We start from the raw sequence: 15,495 nt of genomic DNA, 5'->3' as shown, positions 1-15,495 counted from the left end.
TAATACTTCATTCCGAGTATCCGGTGATGGTGACATGCTACAGTTTAATAATCACAAACTTTTATTGATTGGGTGATCTTTATGTCTTATGAAAAATCTGTATATGAACCCATCAACCACCATTTCCATTCTAAATCTCAGATTAACCCACTGACGATATACGGGTATCCCATTACCCGTCAATTACCATTTTTATTCTCAAAATCAACCCATTACCCATTACCCATTACCCATCAATCACCATTTCCATTTTCAATCAACCCATCAACGATATATCCCATATGAGATCTTGCCGAGTTGTCATTCCCACCTCTCAATAATGAAACACGCTGACCTTGTTGTCAGCAGTCGTGGAACTTGGTTGTATGAAAACAATCTTTTGATAAGTCTCACGGAAGCTAAGGGTACTAGGAATCACCTAGGGCCATTCATCTGGCACCAAACATAACTGCCAGCCCTAAAACAACAAGCTAAAGGCCACCTGTGAACAGTCTATTCCACTGGCTTCGTTGAGCCATGTCCTGCTAGTGATAGGCTTCAAGTTGCTTGATCCTCTGGTGAGAGCTGTCAAGCTTCAGTTCCAACTCGCGGAACTGTTGTACACTTATCCCAGCTAACTCAAAATGGGCCTAAGGAGCCTCAACACTCTTCAAGGCTCGAATCTCTCGTTCAAGAAGATGCACTCGATCAGCCATTGGCAACATGTGACTGCTACCGACGGCTTCATCCATCGTAAGCTCCATATTCCCACCGAGGCGAGCATTAGCAATGGCCTCAGCAATTGCCTGCTCAGATACCCGTTTGAGAGTAGCTTTGATGTCTGGATAATCACTGAGCGCCTTGACAATGTCGATATAAGTGTCATTTTGGGTGCGAGTCTCAATCTTTTGGGCAACTCTGTTTACTTCTTTGTCACCTCGGTGACCCGCATCATCAAGCAAATTGGTTGCGCTTTGCTGGATTCTCTCGTCAACCCATTCGCCGTGATCCTTTTTGAGTTGTTGCGAGATGCGGAGTATGAATTGGGCATCATTAGACAGGTAGGCCGGATTATTGAGGGTTGCTTCTCGAACCAATCTTTCCACAAGAGGCTTATACTCTTCACAAAGGAGTTGATTTGTGCAAGTGCTGAACCACTTGGTCAGAACGTGTTGGGCCGCAGGGGGAATCTCATCATTCTGATTGAAGTAAGACGACATAACCTTAGACACCAGCTCCTCATCCATTCTTTGGGCGAGCACTTCAGGCGTGAATGTTTCCATCATTTCGTCAATATCTTTGATGGTTTGTGTTAGTTGGCCCATCATCGATGTTGATGTGCGTTGCAGGCCGTTGGCTACCATAGACCAGTAGTGAACGTCACTTTTTGAATCTGAACCTGAACCGAATAGTTCTGCCTTGACCGCATCAGTGATAGATCTTGTCCAACTGGCGACAAAATGCCGAAAAGTGGCCTCAAAGGAAGGCTCTTCCGAAAGTGTACTATGAGCCATACTTTCAAGGTATTCAAGAACACCAGTATTTCTAGGGACAACTATGTTATCCCCGATCTGTTGGCAGATGTGTAGCAGAAGATCCTCCTTCGTGGAAAAGCCAAGTTCCCTTTTAACCTGCTCAGTGGTCTTTGCTACCAGCCGGTTCTCATCAGACACCGGATGATTTTGAGCTTGTTCGTCAAGAGTGTGCAGTTGAGACTCAATTTTGTTACAAGTGTCCCGGGTGGCGTGGTCTATCTGATGCCTGACGAGTCGCGGTTCAGATGATGAAGGTTCTCCCTGTAAGCCGAGGCGATCTTTCTGGTAGTTGTCAAAGAAAATGTCTTCTTCAATCTCTTCGTCGGCATCTCCTAAAATACTGCTGAAGCGAGGGACTTTAGCAGGGGTAGCCCGGCCAACCGGGCTTGACTTGCTCTGCTTGCGCTTGACACCGGCACTCGCCCTTCGAGGGAGGGTAGCACCACTCAGTGCTTCTTCTTTAACAGCATGGAACCCATCCGTGTCACCAATTGCAGGCCAACTATTAGGTCGAGGTGCTGATAGATTATCAGGTACCTTTGCAGTGAAGATGCTCACCCCAGGGTAGCGTTCTTCAATTCTTTTCACCACCTCATTCTTCATAAAGTTAGCCCTAAATCCTTGGTCCTTAGCAAGCTTGCTGTTGGAAATAGGGTCGTAATAGATGGCGCGAAGCATAATCCACTTAGCCCAGTCTAGGTCCTCTTTATAAGAAGTAAGGGTATTTTTCTAAATAATATAGTTACTTAGACTTTTTGTATTACTAGCTGTTACTCTGATTTTTTAAAATATTAATATAAAAGAATCTTTTATCTCTTTAGAAAATTAAACTAAGTATTAATTTTAATAGTTTTTTATCTTTTAAGTAATTACCTTATTTATACTAGTTTTAATCTTTAGACTCTTTTTTAATACTTACTACTTTAAGTAATCTTAAGCTTAATATCTAATAAAAGCTATAATTTTAAGGCAAGTACCTTAATAAAAAAGAGGATAAAGTAGCTATCTAGTAGCCCTAACCCTAACCTTAACCCTAATAAGAAGTAAGGGTATTTTTTTAAATAATATAATTACTTAAACTTTTTATATTACTAGCTATTACTTTAATTTTTTAAAATGCTAATATAAAGGAATCTTTTATCTTTTTAAAAAATTAAACTAAATATTAATTTTAGTAGTTTTTTATCTTTTAAGTAACTACCTTATTTATATTAGTTTTAATCTTTAGACTCTCCTCTAGTACCTGCTGCTTTAGGTAATCCTAAGCTTGATATCTAACGGGAGCCGTGGTTCTAGGGCGAGCACCTTGATAAGAAAGAGGATGGAGTGGCTGTCTAGTGGCCCTTCCATTCGCCAAGCCATTAATCGAACTTGGTACTTCAGCCTCTGAAATCTCAACCATAGGCTGCTGAACCACAGGCTGCTGAACCACAGGCTGCTCAACCGCGGGCTGCTCAACCACAGGCTGCTCAACCACAAGCTGCTCAACCGCAGGCTGCTCAACCACAGGCTGCTCAACCGCAGGCTGCTGAACCACAGGCTGCTGAATCGCCAGCCTTCGTTCTTCAGTCATCGATGACAGTGGCAGCTCGGATGCAAGTGAAGGTAGCGGCGATTTCGGTGTCAATGTTGGTGAGGGTGAAAGTCTTTGGTCGGAGGTGTTCAAAGACCATGATGACTTTGAGCCCTCCATAACCAAATTCCGAAAATTCTTTTGTTTATTGGGTGAGACCTATTACCAGCTTTAGTTGGCTGGGTCCAGGGCGAAGAGAGCAAGCCTGTTTAGAAGTTAGGTGAGAAACGCAAGATAAAGGATAGGAAAGCATAACCTACCCACTCCTCAGGCTAGACTCTAAAGGTCTTGCACTCAACTGATGATAGCTCCCGCGAAATAGCTCTAAAATTGACAGGAGAAAAGGGAAGAATATCGGTAATTGTTGTAATAGATTAAATTAAACCTGAGAAGCGCCGCGACGTGGCGCGCCTCCCTGGCGGGTGAATTCTTCTGGTGTTGTAAGAGATTGTGAGGTGGGAGATGATGAAAGGTTTAGGTGGAGATGATGTAAGGTTCACGGAGGGATCAAGGCCAAAGAGGATTAAATGAAAGAAATCAATAACTTTTATCACCTATTGGTGCTACCCACCAACAAACATATGGTGCTTTTGACATACATAAGGTCCATCACCAGTAACATCTCCCTTTCTACCTTCTTTGCCTTCCTGCCACTCACTGCCCCTTCTAAAGCGCGTCTTCGGAATCTCATCATTGTCGCTCAGGGCAAAGCGAGTCTTTTGCTTAGATCGTCGGCGTTGGATGGTCGTGGCCGAAGCCTGTGAATGCTGAGACGAGGCCGCAGCATCAGCACCAACACCGCTAGATCCAGAGATCTGGCGAGAGCGAAGAGACCGCTTGGGCGGGCCACTGGCCTCACTGCTGAATGATACCTGGCGAGATGGGCCACCGGCGGTGGTCCGGGTTGATTCGAGGTTGCGATTCTCAGTACCATCATCGGATTCGTGGTTGCCACCGTCACCGGTCAAAACTGCAGATGACCTATCCTGAGTGACTTTGGCTTTCTTCTTGCCTGTGGCCTTTCTGTTGGTCGTATCCGGCTGATCCTTCAGATCACTGGCCTTTTTCGCCTTGTTGAGCATGATGTACAAGTCGGTGGCGAGATCGGGGGTGAGGAGCTTCATGTTGGTGAGAATGACGTCCTGCCTCTCGACCAGATCTGTATCCTCTTGGCCAGCGGGATCAGACTGCCGATCCTCGATCTGCTTGATGACATACTGGGCAAAGGTTTGGGCGTCCTTTGCCGAAGTCGTGGTGCGCATGACATAAAGCTTCTTGCTGTTGAGTTGAACAAAGACACCATGGAGTCGAGCTACGGTCTTGTAGATCTCGCCACCTTTGATAAGGGTCTGATAAGCCTGGGCAACTCGTTTGGCATTCTCGTCTGGCATTCTGAGGTGAACGGAATCACCCGCATCGCTGCTAGCACCGGTAGAAGACATGCTGCTTTGTTGACTCTGGGACCTACAAGCTTGTTAGAACTGCAGAGGAAAGAGAGAAAGTAGTGAGACAAACTTAGAAATTGCAGAGTAAAGGTTCTGGACTATACCCATTAATGCCTGGTTCTGGCGTGCTATAAACCGGAGTTGACCTGAAAGAACTGTCTTACCGACAGAAGCGAGCTCCGGGTTTGGAAATCGGGCCATTCAAGTCCAAACTCCGGTTTAATACCACTGATTGGAAATTAGCATATATAAGCTTATTGAACTGTTAACTCACGGTGCAGCTGTGAGTCCAAAACCTCCGTTACCGCCTTGATTGACGAGTTGATTGTGGTCACTGTGGTCACTGTGGTCAGGATGATAGTCGTCTGACATCTTTTACTGTGAAGGATTAGTTGCTGCTGTTGAGAAATGGGGAAGTGAGAGGAAAAGAAGAAGTTGGGTAAACTGTCTTTGAATAAATTTTGATTTTGTACCTACCTTAGGCAGAGTGATATTGGGTAAAGAAAAATATCACTGCTATTAAGCCTGCTATAAGGATAGCTAATAAGAAAAAATATAAAGAGTTATATATAATAGCAGCTCATGGCACTGGCAGGTATTTACGCTACAGTTTTGAGCGTTAACCACCTTCACCGCCTTCTGCATGAAATTTCTTGGGCTTTACCTCCCAGCCTATCGTGGTATTTACTATCACCGGATTACTAAAAAACCAATAACGTGATGGATGGCCCTTCCCTCTCGACTGCGCATGGGGGAGTCCCGGACAAAAGATATTCTCTCTTTGATATTATCAATTGTATCGATGCGAGTAATGAAGATGAGATCTTCTAGGTGGTGATAAGCCTTGAAGGGTATACCAGAGCGTCAGATAACTTCCGTTGGTATTCAGTTGGTATATAGAAATCCCAGGATAGGGTTAGATCTAACTACCGCCAGTTTCTTTAAACCGTCAAACTTATCAATGAGGATATGACTGAAGAGGTTGTGGACAGAGAAATGTTCCTTGGGGACAAAGAGAAGATCATTAAGCACATGAAGATGTAAGGAATTAGAGCTCCGTTGCTAGCTGGCAATTTATGTGTTAACACCTAACGCAGGTTTATCATGTTTATTGCCAAGTATGGTCGTGGTTGTGCATAAGGAATAAGAATCAGCTACCGTGGCTTAGTTGTTTACCGCAATGCTCTTAACTTTTGGCATAACAGAATGGTAAAGAAATATAAGGAAAATCCTCTTCCCTGCAGTACCTTGTTCGCCATCACCACTGAGGCGATGAGGTATGCCACCCAGGCCTTCCAATTGACGGGAACCGCGGGGACGCACATGTCCAAGGTACGTTCGGTGATACGGATCACCGGTTATCTTGAAACTAATGATGTGCCCCGCGTACGATAGGTAGGGCTTCCAGAACTTCGCCAACTGATCGATCTCGACATGATCTCTGCGCCCAATATTGAGGTTGCCGAGTGTCACCATCTCGCCTGGTGCATTGGACGAGTCTGCGCTGTTCGCCCGGGATCACTCGCCAGAAGTGACAATAAACCAGCGAATTCGCCTCAAAAGCCGTTCTTGATTTGGAGAGATATCGAATTGTCTCGGGACGATCAACAAGGAAGGTTCACTGCGAGATTGCATTTCCGAAACCTGAAAACCAACTACGAAGATCCAGAGAAGTCAAGGAGTAAAACAGTACAGGCTTCTACATTGACATGTATCATCAAGTCGCCCCAAAACACTGAGAACATGGTATTCTCAGTCCCTCACCGGCTCTTGACCATGGCTTTTCGCCGCGGGATTCTTGTTGGCATTGAAACTCTTGACCAACTGTTCAGTTCCGCAACCAAGTATATCTCGGTGAGGGGTACCACCTATCCAAAAGACAGGCGATAGCTAAAACCCAACATAGATCAAGCCAGAGTTCCTCGACAAGCCTGTGTTCCTTGCCGCTAGCCCTCGAGGCCTGAAAGTCACCGAGGAGCCGATGAGAGCTACTGCCCTCACCCAATACGTCTCTCTTCGAGGCCAGAAGATTGGGTATGCCCAAGATCTCACATTCTACTCCTTCCGCCGGCGTGCAGCTACCGATCTCACTCGCAAGATTGGCGGTGACGCTGCACGTTCCCTTATGAACCACGATCCCGATTTCCGTACGCTTGAAAAGTACTACCTATCGTTAGAAGACACGCTAGATGTCAGCGGTTTGGCTTTAGATGAGGTCAGCGGTGACACGGGTGGCCATACAGAGGAAATGCTTAAAAGTGGCCATGAGTTGGCTATCCACGTCCTTACCGATGAAAGGGCCAGAAAGATCCACGGGCCAGCCCTCAACGCGTTAATGAGCCAAATGATGCTCGGTGACGCGAACTACCCGGCTCTCGCATCCGCCAAAGAGCTTCGAAACTACAAGCGAGTAGTTCGCCGAGCTGCAATCAAGACTCTTCTTGCCCAGGAGGTCCAGGATCAACGTCGTGAGATGAGTCAAACCGACTATGACGAGCGCGTACACCGCCTGGAGAGATCGCGCCTCGTTGAACTTGTTCTGAAGAAGGCCCGGCAGAATCTAGCAGCTCCCGACCCTATTGCCGAAGGTGAAAGTCCGAGTGATGAACCTCCTGCTGCGGTGGATGCGACCACTGGTTTATTCATCCACAATGTTGAAGAACTGCCCGAGCAGGACCTGGATGATCAGATCAACAACACTGATGGTCCTGGAGTGATCCACAGAGAGCTTGATGAGGACGAACCCGAAGCCAACGAAGATATCCCTTACCTCGAGGCTGCCAAGGCATTTATGCAACTCATTCTGTCCAACACAATGAGTGAGTACCGGAATTTGAGAAAGAATGGTGTTCCTTGCCCTCAATGCCAAGATGATGAGACAATCAGCCAGGAACTCAAGGTATGTGGCGCCGGTGTGGCCGGACGAACCTACTAATACATAGCCAGAATAAAAGGTACTACGATTCCACTCACCTTTATGATCATGAAAGATCCAAGCTCCACCTGCCGAAGCAAAAATGGGTGAGACGAGTCACCTTGGCTTTCGAGGCCTCCGGCGACAAGCGCATAACCTGTCCATATTGCAAACGTCTCGGTAAAGATTCTCAATTCTTCCACGTCAAGGCTCTGGTGAAACATATCACCTACGGAAGATTTGGTGCTGAACATGACCGCCTAAAGCGTGCGGATGGCTGGTACGATGCTGGCTGGGAAAAGCACCTCGAGTCAAAGTCAAAGACCTTTCGTAAGAACCAAGAAAGGCAGCGCCAGGTAAAGATGGCCGCTCTAAACATCAGATATAGCCAATATGAGCCAGCACCCGCACCTATCCCTCACCCAACCAGGGCTGGAATTGTTTTTGCTCCCGGCTCACGCCCAGTCACTCGGGCTGGAGTGAAGGTAGTATCGAATGACGATATACTCAAGCCCCAGCAAATCCCTGACCGCCACAAGTCAGCGATCAGAGTCGGTGATATCAATGAACCGTTCAACGTTCCCAAAGGCCTTGAAGGCTTGATCAAAACTACCCGAATGAAATTCCCAACCATTGATCCAGAGGAAGGAACAGGTGGTGGCAACCTACGAAGGGAAGGAGATTGAGAAGGAGGGACCTCTCAAGAGCTAAAGTGGAGATCAATGAGGTTCGTCACCCTGTTGCATGTGATAAAAGTGCTTCCTCTGGGGTATGAGGTATTGATACGGATGGAGCTTGTGTAGAATAACTAAGAGATAGTGTTAGAAGGTGATAAAAGTTAATGATTTTATTTTTTAGCCTCTAAGTAAATTTTCTGTTCCTTTTGCCTTGTATTTCTAGATACCTGGTGATGAGTGGTGGTGATGGGTGGTGATACAACTGGGGATGGGTGATAGCTGGTGATAGTGGGTGGTGGTAGTGATGATAAGTGGAGACGGTTAAAGTGAGATTCCTTCCCCATCGAAGCTCAAAGTGAGGTTCCTTCCCCTGACGGGGAACGAACCTCACTTTTCGCATCAGGTCTCAGGTTCAAGCCCTGGCGGGAGCAATCCCATTGCCTTCCGAATGTTCTTTTTGCCGATTATGTTACCATCGCGATATGCTTTTATCGGCGGATTAGGTGTGGCGTTGGTGTTGAGGCTTCGGCGACTGTTTTGGCTCGTCCCTGCCAGTCAGCACCTCAGGCGCTGAGAAAACAAGTGTCAGTGATAAGATAAAACAGTGGGCCTTGATAGCTATGATTTGATTCGTCGTGTAGCAAACCTCAGTGACGAAAGCCGAAGAATGACTACAGTTTAGACCAGTTTAGACCAATTTAGACCAGTTTAGACCAGTTTAGACTATATTTCAATAATTTTAGGATGGGAGTGGATGACTGTATTATGGCAATCACCCTAGAATAGTGTTTTCCATTGGGACATAATGATCAATTGAGTATATAATAGCTACAATGAGAACGTAAACAACAGTCTATAGCTCAAACACCTCCTCCTGTACAAAGAAAAGTCCTTCTCTATCAGACACATCACATGCAGCCGCTCTACCTTGCTCAATAAGTTGCCTTGGCCCACATAAGTTCACAGCGGCATCCATGCCAAGATTGTTAGACTTGAGCTGCCTGAACCACTGCTTTAGATCTGGTCGCCCCAAATGAATAGTCCAAGGTTGCGGAGAGCTCATGACCTGCATTTCATGAGACGGGCCGCTCACGTGACCTTCAAGTTCCCTTCCACCAGTTACAAATACCGAGACTTCAAGAGTTGTTGTCGAATCTGGCTTTGCACATGCATTGACAAGTTCAGTCAGTTCATCTGCGAACCACTGGATGTGCTGAGCATCTCTGACGACCCAAAGAAGGTGAATATGAGACGCGGAATGACTGTCTACATCGAAGCCCCTTTGTCTTATGATATGTGACGCAATACTGATACCTGGGGTAATTCCAATGCCACCGGCGACGAGGACAGTCACCGGAAACAAATCCCAGGACACTGACCCAACACCGTATGGGCCATCAAGACGCATCTTGAGCGGGTGAGCCATCATGCTGTTCGAATCCAAAGAGGTGCATCCGTGCAGATTCACATCGCCGCTACAGTCGGCATACTGTACGCCCTTAGTGAACCCCCCAAGGCCTCGAATGGCGATTGTCGCAGTCTTCTCAGGATCATTCGGTGCACTGGCGACAGTGAATGGATGCCAGTTCAAAAAGGACACCTTTGGGATTTGAAGCCAGACAACCTGTCCGGGACTACGAGTCCTCAGACCCTTCACCTTGAACTTTGTTACGTTGCCTTCGAATGCCTCGACACTCTGCACTTGGATGGTGCGAAAGTTGTACGCAAATCGGATCGCTCGATCTATGGCCCAGAGCAAAAGCCCTGGAAGCATGAATTCTGGTCCATGCGAGGCATGAATCAGAGCCCCGACGACGAAAACAAAGAACAGAGCGTGTGTGTAGTAGAAGATCTCGAAGAAGCGGCGTCGCACAATCGGTAGGGACGTGAGAAAGAGTAAGGCTAACGCGATCCAGGCCATCAAGCCAACCTGGATCCGATGGTTTCCAAAGCTGGTGGTGACTTGTTTTGTCTCAATGTAATGCTGGATATTGAACGATATATGGGCTGTTGTATGGGCAACTGTTGCAAGGCCGATCCAGCGATGGTACTGGAGGAGGACTGGGCTGGGAATACGCAAGAGGGTCGCGAGTAGATTGTTTCGGGATGCCATTAGAAGTGCGAGACCAGCATTGGCAATCGCTAGCCAGCCGTAGAGAGTGTAATCGGCCGTGTACTCGTTTGACTGTATACTGAAGACCAGATTGAGCGAGAGAAAAGCTGTAAAGCGAGCAGAATCGGTGATGTGCCAGTCTAAGTAGGGGAGAGGAAGCGGGAAGCTGTGTAGTTTGTGAAGCAAGACAGTGACACTCCAGTGCAACACATTTCGATCTTGTTGTCGATCTGGATAAATCAGCGAAGCCCTAGCATGGATAAATGGAACTATTACACTTGTTGTATCTTTGGAAGCCGTAGATACTGAAAGGAATGAGCGCTTCCAAGAATATTAAGCCAACAACGCTGCTGAAGTAAACTCTTGCAGCAGTATAGCGATCGATGATCACGGGATCAGTCATTTGGGATGATAAGTATGATCGAGAAGCGTAAGTCAAAGCGAATTGATTGATGGTTCAGTACGGTGCATGAACATGGAGAATACAAACACTAAATACTTGACAAATAAGCCCATATTGTCCAAAACATGGCAGTGCAAAGGAGCTATCGTAACTGATGATTGATCAAACTTACCATTCGAAACCCGTGGCTTACTGGATTCCAAAGAATAAACGCTCGGCATGGGGCTGAGAGATTAACATTTCAACAAGGTAAATAAGAAACATTGTTGATTGATCAAATGCTCGGATGTTATCCCTGGCGTGGCGTCGAGGCTATGCTTGGAGGTGCGGGCGCTGGCTTGGTTGACCACCATCGCTAATCAGAATTTCCTTTTTGGGCAATGCGGATGGAAACAAGCTTAATTTTACGGTAAAATTAGGCAAAGCCCTGCTGTGAAACACTTAGGCTCAAACGCCGAGGCAGATAATTATTTCTGGAGTTTATTTGTTGTATCATCTGAATTACCTCTTCTAGAATTGAGTTGAAGCAGGACGGCAGTATAAGAAGATTGAGACAGTACGATGAAACCAGTCATCAGCAGTCGCACTGGCATCACAATCTACCTTCATCTACTGTAACCTTTCTGCAAACGCAACATTTACCTCAACCCTCAATTCTATTACCTCTTATCCTCATGATGGCTTTCAAGCTCGCCGCTCTCCTCTTTGCCTCCGCTGCCCTGGCCGCCAAGATGGGCGACTCCGGAGCCCTATCCTCACTGGACGCTGGACTTGGCGGCACAGTTGAGGTCGTCAGCAACACTGAACTCAAGATCACCGACTACGAACTCAAAGACGCATCCGCACCTGCTCTCTACTGGTGGGGATCCAAGACCGAAGACCTGTCATCCGGCTTCCGTATCAACAAGGAGCGCATCAGCGATACCTCGTCCAAGATGGATATCATGGTCAAGCTTGATGCTGGCTACACTGCGAAAGACTTCTCCTACGTTGGTCTCTGGTGCGAGAAGTTTGACGCCAACTTTGGCCAGGCGAAATTATCATCTGATGGCGACTCTATGAATTCGACCGACGAGATGGATAAGAAGGAAGATGGTATGAAGAAGGATGAAATGAACGGCGTGTCGGGATGTCCCACTGGTCAACCTGCCATGGTTGTGGCTATCTTGAGTCTGCTTGCTTTCTCTGCCTACTTTGCTTGATGACTTGTTGGAGGTTGTGATGGCCACGGGTACATAACAGGTAGCATGTAATTATTTCCCTTCAGTATCAATTTATCAATTCTTATTGTCTTCAATCATAAAATTGTCTCTCTCTTTGCTCAAGATTTACGCGAATACCATTTCTCGATCTTTAAATTGTGATGTTTACGGTCGCTGGTAGAAGCGCTAGGGCCCTCTAGCCGCCTATCGGGTCAAGGTGCTGCGGGTACCTAGTGCGCTGTAGACCATCGTCAAAAGCGGGTAGCCAGCTGTTAGTCGCGACAGAACCTTGGGGTCGGCTGCACGCTGCTGTGTTTGGAGTCAGTTCCTGCTTCAACCTGAAGGCAGTTAGCTATTGGCTATACTCGTCATGATCCCCTGAATATTTCCCAAATACGATTTTTCGCTCAGACCATTTCGAGTTTCATAATCAGAATTGCCTAATTGAGTAAAGTGCTCGAGAGTACAAGGGAGCTCCAGCGCCAAAGATTGGAAGCAATCAGAAACAAAGCCACAATGTCAGCACTAAGCTTTTCAGCCCTGCGGGAGCCAAGTCAACAGCTTTACTGCATTTAGTGATTCTGATTATCTGGCGGACAAAGCTTCAATTAAACATTGGCGAAAATGAATTCTTATTCGGTTTGACCCCAGGTTTTGATCGGCATTGGGCAACTTCGTTTTGTTTATCTCAAAGAGCTGATGCAAATGGCGTCGCTCCGCCTCTCGACAGGGCTATGTAAGCTTTGATGCATTTTCTTCGAGGAAAAATGATGAGAGCATCAATGTTGGAGTCCAAAGCAATGGTGTATATAAGCGACTGACCTTAGCATCTGTTTGTTCAACTCATCAAACAACACCACTTCTCATCCTTCAACACAATCCGATTCATCTAGATTCTTTCCAACCTCTATCTCCAACATGAACAACATGGAAGCTGCTCACCATACAGCAACGTATGACATGACTTCCAATATGACAAGCTTCGAACCAACACCCAATATGCCAGCCTTCGACGCGGCGTCACATACAGAAAACATGGACGGTCGACACACGCCTGACGATGAACACGAGCCTTGCATCAGAGCTAATGCTGGATCTGGAGGACATAACTTATCACCGACTGATCCTGATAGCCCCATGAGTTGGTCATTTCTCAAGAAAGTCTACGTTTCAGCCTGTTCATTCTTGTTTGTCTTTGTCATGTATGTTACCCACGCCGCAAAACGACAACGAGATACTGACTTAAATAGTATGTATGGAACAACTACTTACACAGCAGCCATTGGCGCCATCCCAGAGGCATTTGGTGTCTCCCAGCGCGTCGCTGTTCTCGGTTTCACGATGCCATTCTTTGGCGTCTTTTTCGCACCCATCTACACTCCTCATCTCTCTGAGCGATATGGCCGACGACCCATCTACTTCACCAGCTTCCCGCTTTTCTGCCTCTGTGTGATTGTAATCGGTCTTGCGACAAACATTTCGACACTGCTGGCTTTCCGCTTCTTGGCTGGGTTTTTTGGAGGTCCCTGCGTTGTCTTGATCGAAGGCACTTTCGCTGATGTCTGGTCTGCCAATAAGACAGTGACATATTACTCCTTCCTGACTCTTGCCTCTTATCTTGGAGCTGCTGCCGGTATGATCTGAGCTATCTCTTGAGTGCGAAAAGAAAGCTAACATTTGTGACTGTAGGCCCTATTATCGGAGGCTTTGTCTTTGCAGCCAAAGGGCCCGCCTGGCTCTCATGGGTTACCCTCATCTTTGCCACCGCAGCCCTTGCATTTGGCTCCTTCATGCCCGAGACATACGGCCGAGAGATCCTACGAACCCGCATTCGCTACAACAAGAGCGGTATCAGATTGCCATGCGCTCAAAGCGGCGTGACACTATCCGAAATGACCCATATCACCGTTCTTACACCAGCCAAAATGCTCTTTACAGAACCCCTCGTCATCGTCATCTCTCTCTACCTTGGCCTCAACTTTGCAGTTGTGTTCCAGTGGTTCATTTCTGTACCAGCTGCATTGGGCGCCACGTATGGCTTCGGAGTTAAACAATCTGGTCTGGCCTTCGTCTCCGCTATTGTCGGAGTGATACTCGCACTTCTTACCTCCTCTTTGATCGAGGCTCTACTCTCCAGTCGAGCTAAACGAAACGTGGAAGATATCGAGAAGCGTCTTGTTCCAGCCATGTTCGGAGGGTTCTTGGTAGCTGGTTCTCTGTTCTGGGTAGCTTTTACTGCAACTCCCGGCATTCATTACCTTGCTCCAATTTCTGGCACAGCAGTATATGTCTGGGGCAACGCGATGGTTCTTATCTCGTTCATTTCCTATCTGTTTGATGCATATCCGCCAGCTGGAACTCTATCTGCCCTCACCACTGCGGCATGCTTTCGATTGGCCTGCGCAGGCATTGTACCAGTCTTCATCCTCGACATGCTTACCAACCTTGGTGGAGCCTGGACTTTCAGCCTCTTTGGCATTATCTCTGGTGTCATGACTTCGTTTCCCTTTGTTCTTTACTGGTTTGGAGCCCATTGGCGTAGCAAGAGCAGGTACGGTACTCGTTGGACTGCAATTCCCGAGGTACACACGATGGCATAGATACAACTGATCCGAGGCTTGGAAGGGTGATTTTGGGTCTCTGTAGGCTGGCCATGTATGATATGGTGTTTCTGTTACGTCAAGTGCTTGAATTTGAGATAGATTTAAGTCTTAGAATGGACTCTGCAATTGGACGTTTAAGTTCCGGCGATCTGCAAATCAACGGCGGTGATACTCGCTCTCGTCGCCATGTGACTCGAATCCCGGTATTACTTGCACTGCTGATTTCTATCTTCCATATCTCGTCCCTTGCAGATCGCAGCAAGGCAACCTTTTTACCCTATCACTGACTACGAAAAGATTTATGCAATCTGAAGGATTCAGGCTGTCACCTTCCCTGAAAGTCAATCCTTCTCGCCTAGGCTACCGAGATCACCGTGGTGGGGACTTCAATGGCACCATAGCGTTTGAAGCTATGCGATTCTGAGGGTAGAGCAATCCTTCGCCGACCGAGCAAAATATTTAGCATATAATCGAAAGCTTAAATCAGTGAAGCATACAGGTGAGTCTATTTGAAATGCCGAATTGGGCAATGGAGGGTTATCATGACAGCTCCTGCAGGAACACATGCGTCGGCTTTAGTGGCCTCCGTCATTTCCGACATTCTCGATGTAAAATCATTCGGCCAATCCTGCTAGTAAGTTGCAACATCTCATATGTGAGAAGATATCAAAAGGAAGCAGTTGGGAATACATAGAAGCTGTATGATACTAATGTGTCGCTTTGTATCGACACCTCACACCTACGTTTCAAGGTGCTCTCCTCATGTTCACGATGAAGGGACTAGTCAAGTTGTTGGCCATCTCTAGCACTTTGGCTAGAGTTGCCAGTGCTAAAGCAGTATTTGCTCATTACATGGTCCGTTGCTTTCCCACTCATCTACCCGCAGTGCTCTGTTATTAACTATTATGCCGCCTAGGTCGGAACTGTGACCGAGGAGCATGCCCATAAAGATATCGACAATGCCAAATCGATGGGCCTCGACGGCTTCGCGTTGAACATTGGTGATCTACTTGCGACTATGTCTCTCGAGCCCTCAGCTATCTCTTTCCCC

The 15,495-nt window shown here is 46.9% G+C and overlaps 6 protein-coding genes across 6 annotated transcripts; 3 read left to right on the top strand and 3 right to left on the bottom strand.

Moving 5' to 3' along the window:
* Positions 1-629: 629 nt before the first annotated feature.
* On the bottom strand, positions 630-3,087 carry J7337_012456 (uncharacterized protein; the record flags this gene model as incomplete). Its single annotated transcript, XM_044829977.1, has 2 exons — positions 630-2,218; positions 2,886-3,087. The coding sequence occupies 2 exons, from the start codon at positions 3,085-3,087 to the stop codon at positions 630-632; spliced, it is 1,791 nt and encodes a 596-aa protein (XP_044674893.1).
* Positions 3,088-3,650: 563 nt separating this feature from the next.
* J7337_012455 (uncharacterized protein) lies at positions 3,651-4,904 on the bottom strand (the record flags this gene model as incomplete). The annotated part of the gene is made up of 2 exons (XM_044829976.1): positions 3,651-4,551; positions 4,807-4,904. The coding sequence occupies 2 exons, from the start codon at positions 4,902-4,904 to the stop codon at positions 3,651-3,653; spliced, it is 999 nt and encodes a 332-aa protein (XP_044674892.1).
* Positions 4,905-5,966: 1,062 nt separating this feature from the next.
* On the top strand, positions 5,967-8,132 carry J7337_012454 (uncharacterized protein; the record flags this gene model as incomplete). Its single annotated transcript, XM_044829975.1, has 3 exons — positions 5,967-6,386; positions 6,439-7,431; positions 7,479-8,132. 3 exons carry the CDS (start codon positions 5,967-5,969, stop codon positions 8,130-8,132), a joined length of 2,067 nt encoding a protein of 688 aa, XP_044674891.1.
* An 844-nt stretch (positions 8,133-8,976) lies between these two features.
* J7337_012453 (uncharacterized protein) lies at positions 8,977-10,639 on the bottom strand (the record flags this gene model as incomplete). The annotated part of the gene is made up of 2 exons (XM_044829974.1): positions 8,977-10,466; positions 10,513-10,639. 2 exons carry the CDS (start codon positions 10,637-10,639, stop codon positions 8,977-8,979), a joined length of 1,617 nt encoding a protein of 538 aa, XP_044674890.1.
* Positions 10,640-11,316: 677 nt separating this feature from the next.
* Positions 11,317-11,841, top strand: J7337_012452 (uncharacterized protein; the record flags this gene model as incomplete). Its single annotated transcript, XM_044829973.1, has 1 exon — positions 11,317-11,841. The coding sequence occupies one exon, from the start codon at positions 11,317-11,319 to the stop codon at positions 11,839-11,841; it is 525 nt and encodes a 174-aa protein (XP_044674889.1).
* Positions 11,842-12,759: 918 nt separating this feature from the next.
* On the top strand, positions 12,760-14,441 carry J7337_012451 (uncharacterized protein; the record flags this gene model as incomplete). Its single annotated transcript, XM_044829972.1, has 3 exons — positions 12,760-13,043; positions 13,092-13,474; positions 13,531-14,441. 3 exons carry the CDS (start codon positions 12,760-12,762, stop codon positions 14,439-14,441), a joined length of 1,578 nt encoding a protein of 525 aa, XP_044674888.1.
* Between the last annotated feature and the right edge of the window lie 1,054 nt (positions 14,442-15,495).

Source organism: Fusarium musae, chromosome 10 (assembly GCF_019915245.1).
Source record: "Fusarium musae strain F31 chromosome 10, whole genome shotgun sequence".
NCBI classification, from domain to species: Eukaryota; Fungi; Ascomycota; class Sordariomycetes; order Hypocreales; family Nectriaceae; genus Fusarium; species Fusarium musae.
This window is presented reverse-complemented; position numbering and strand designations above follow the sequence as displayed.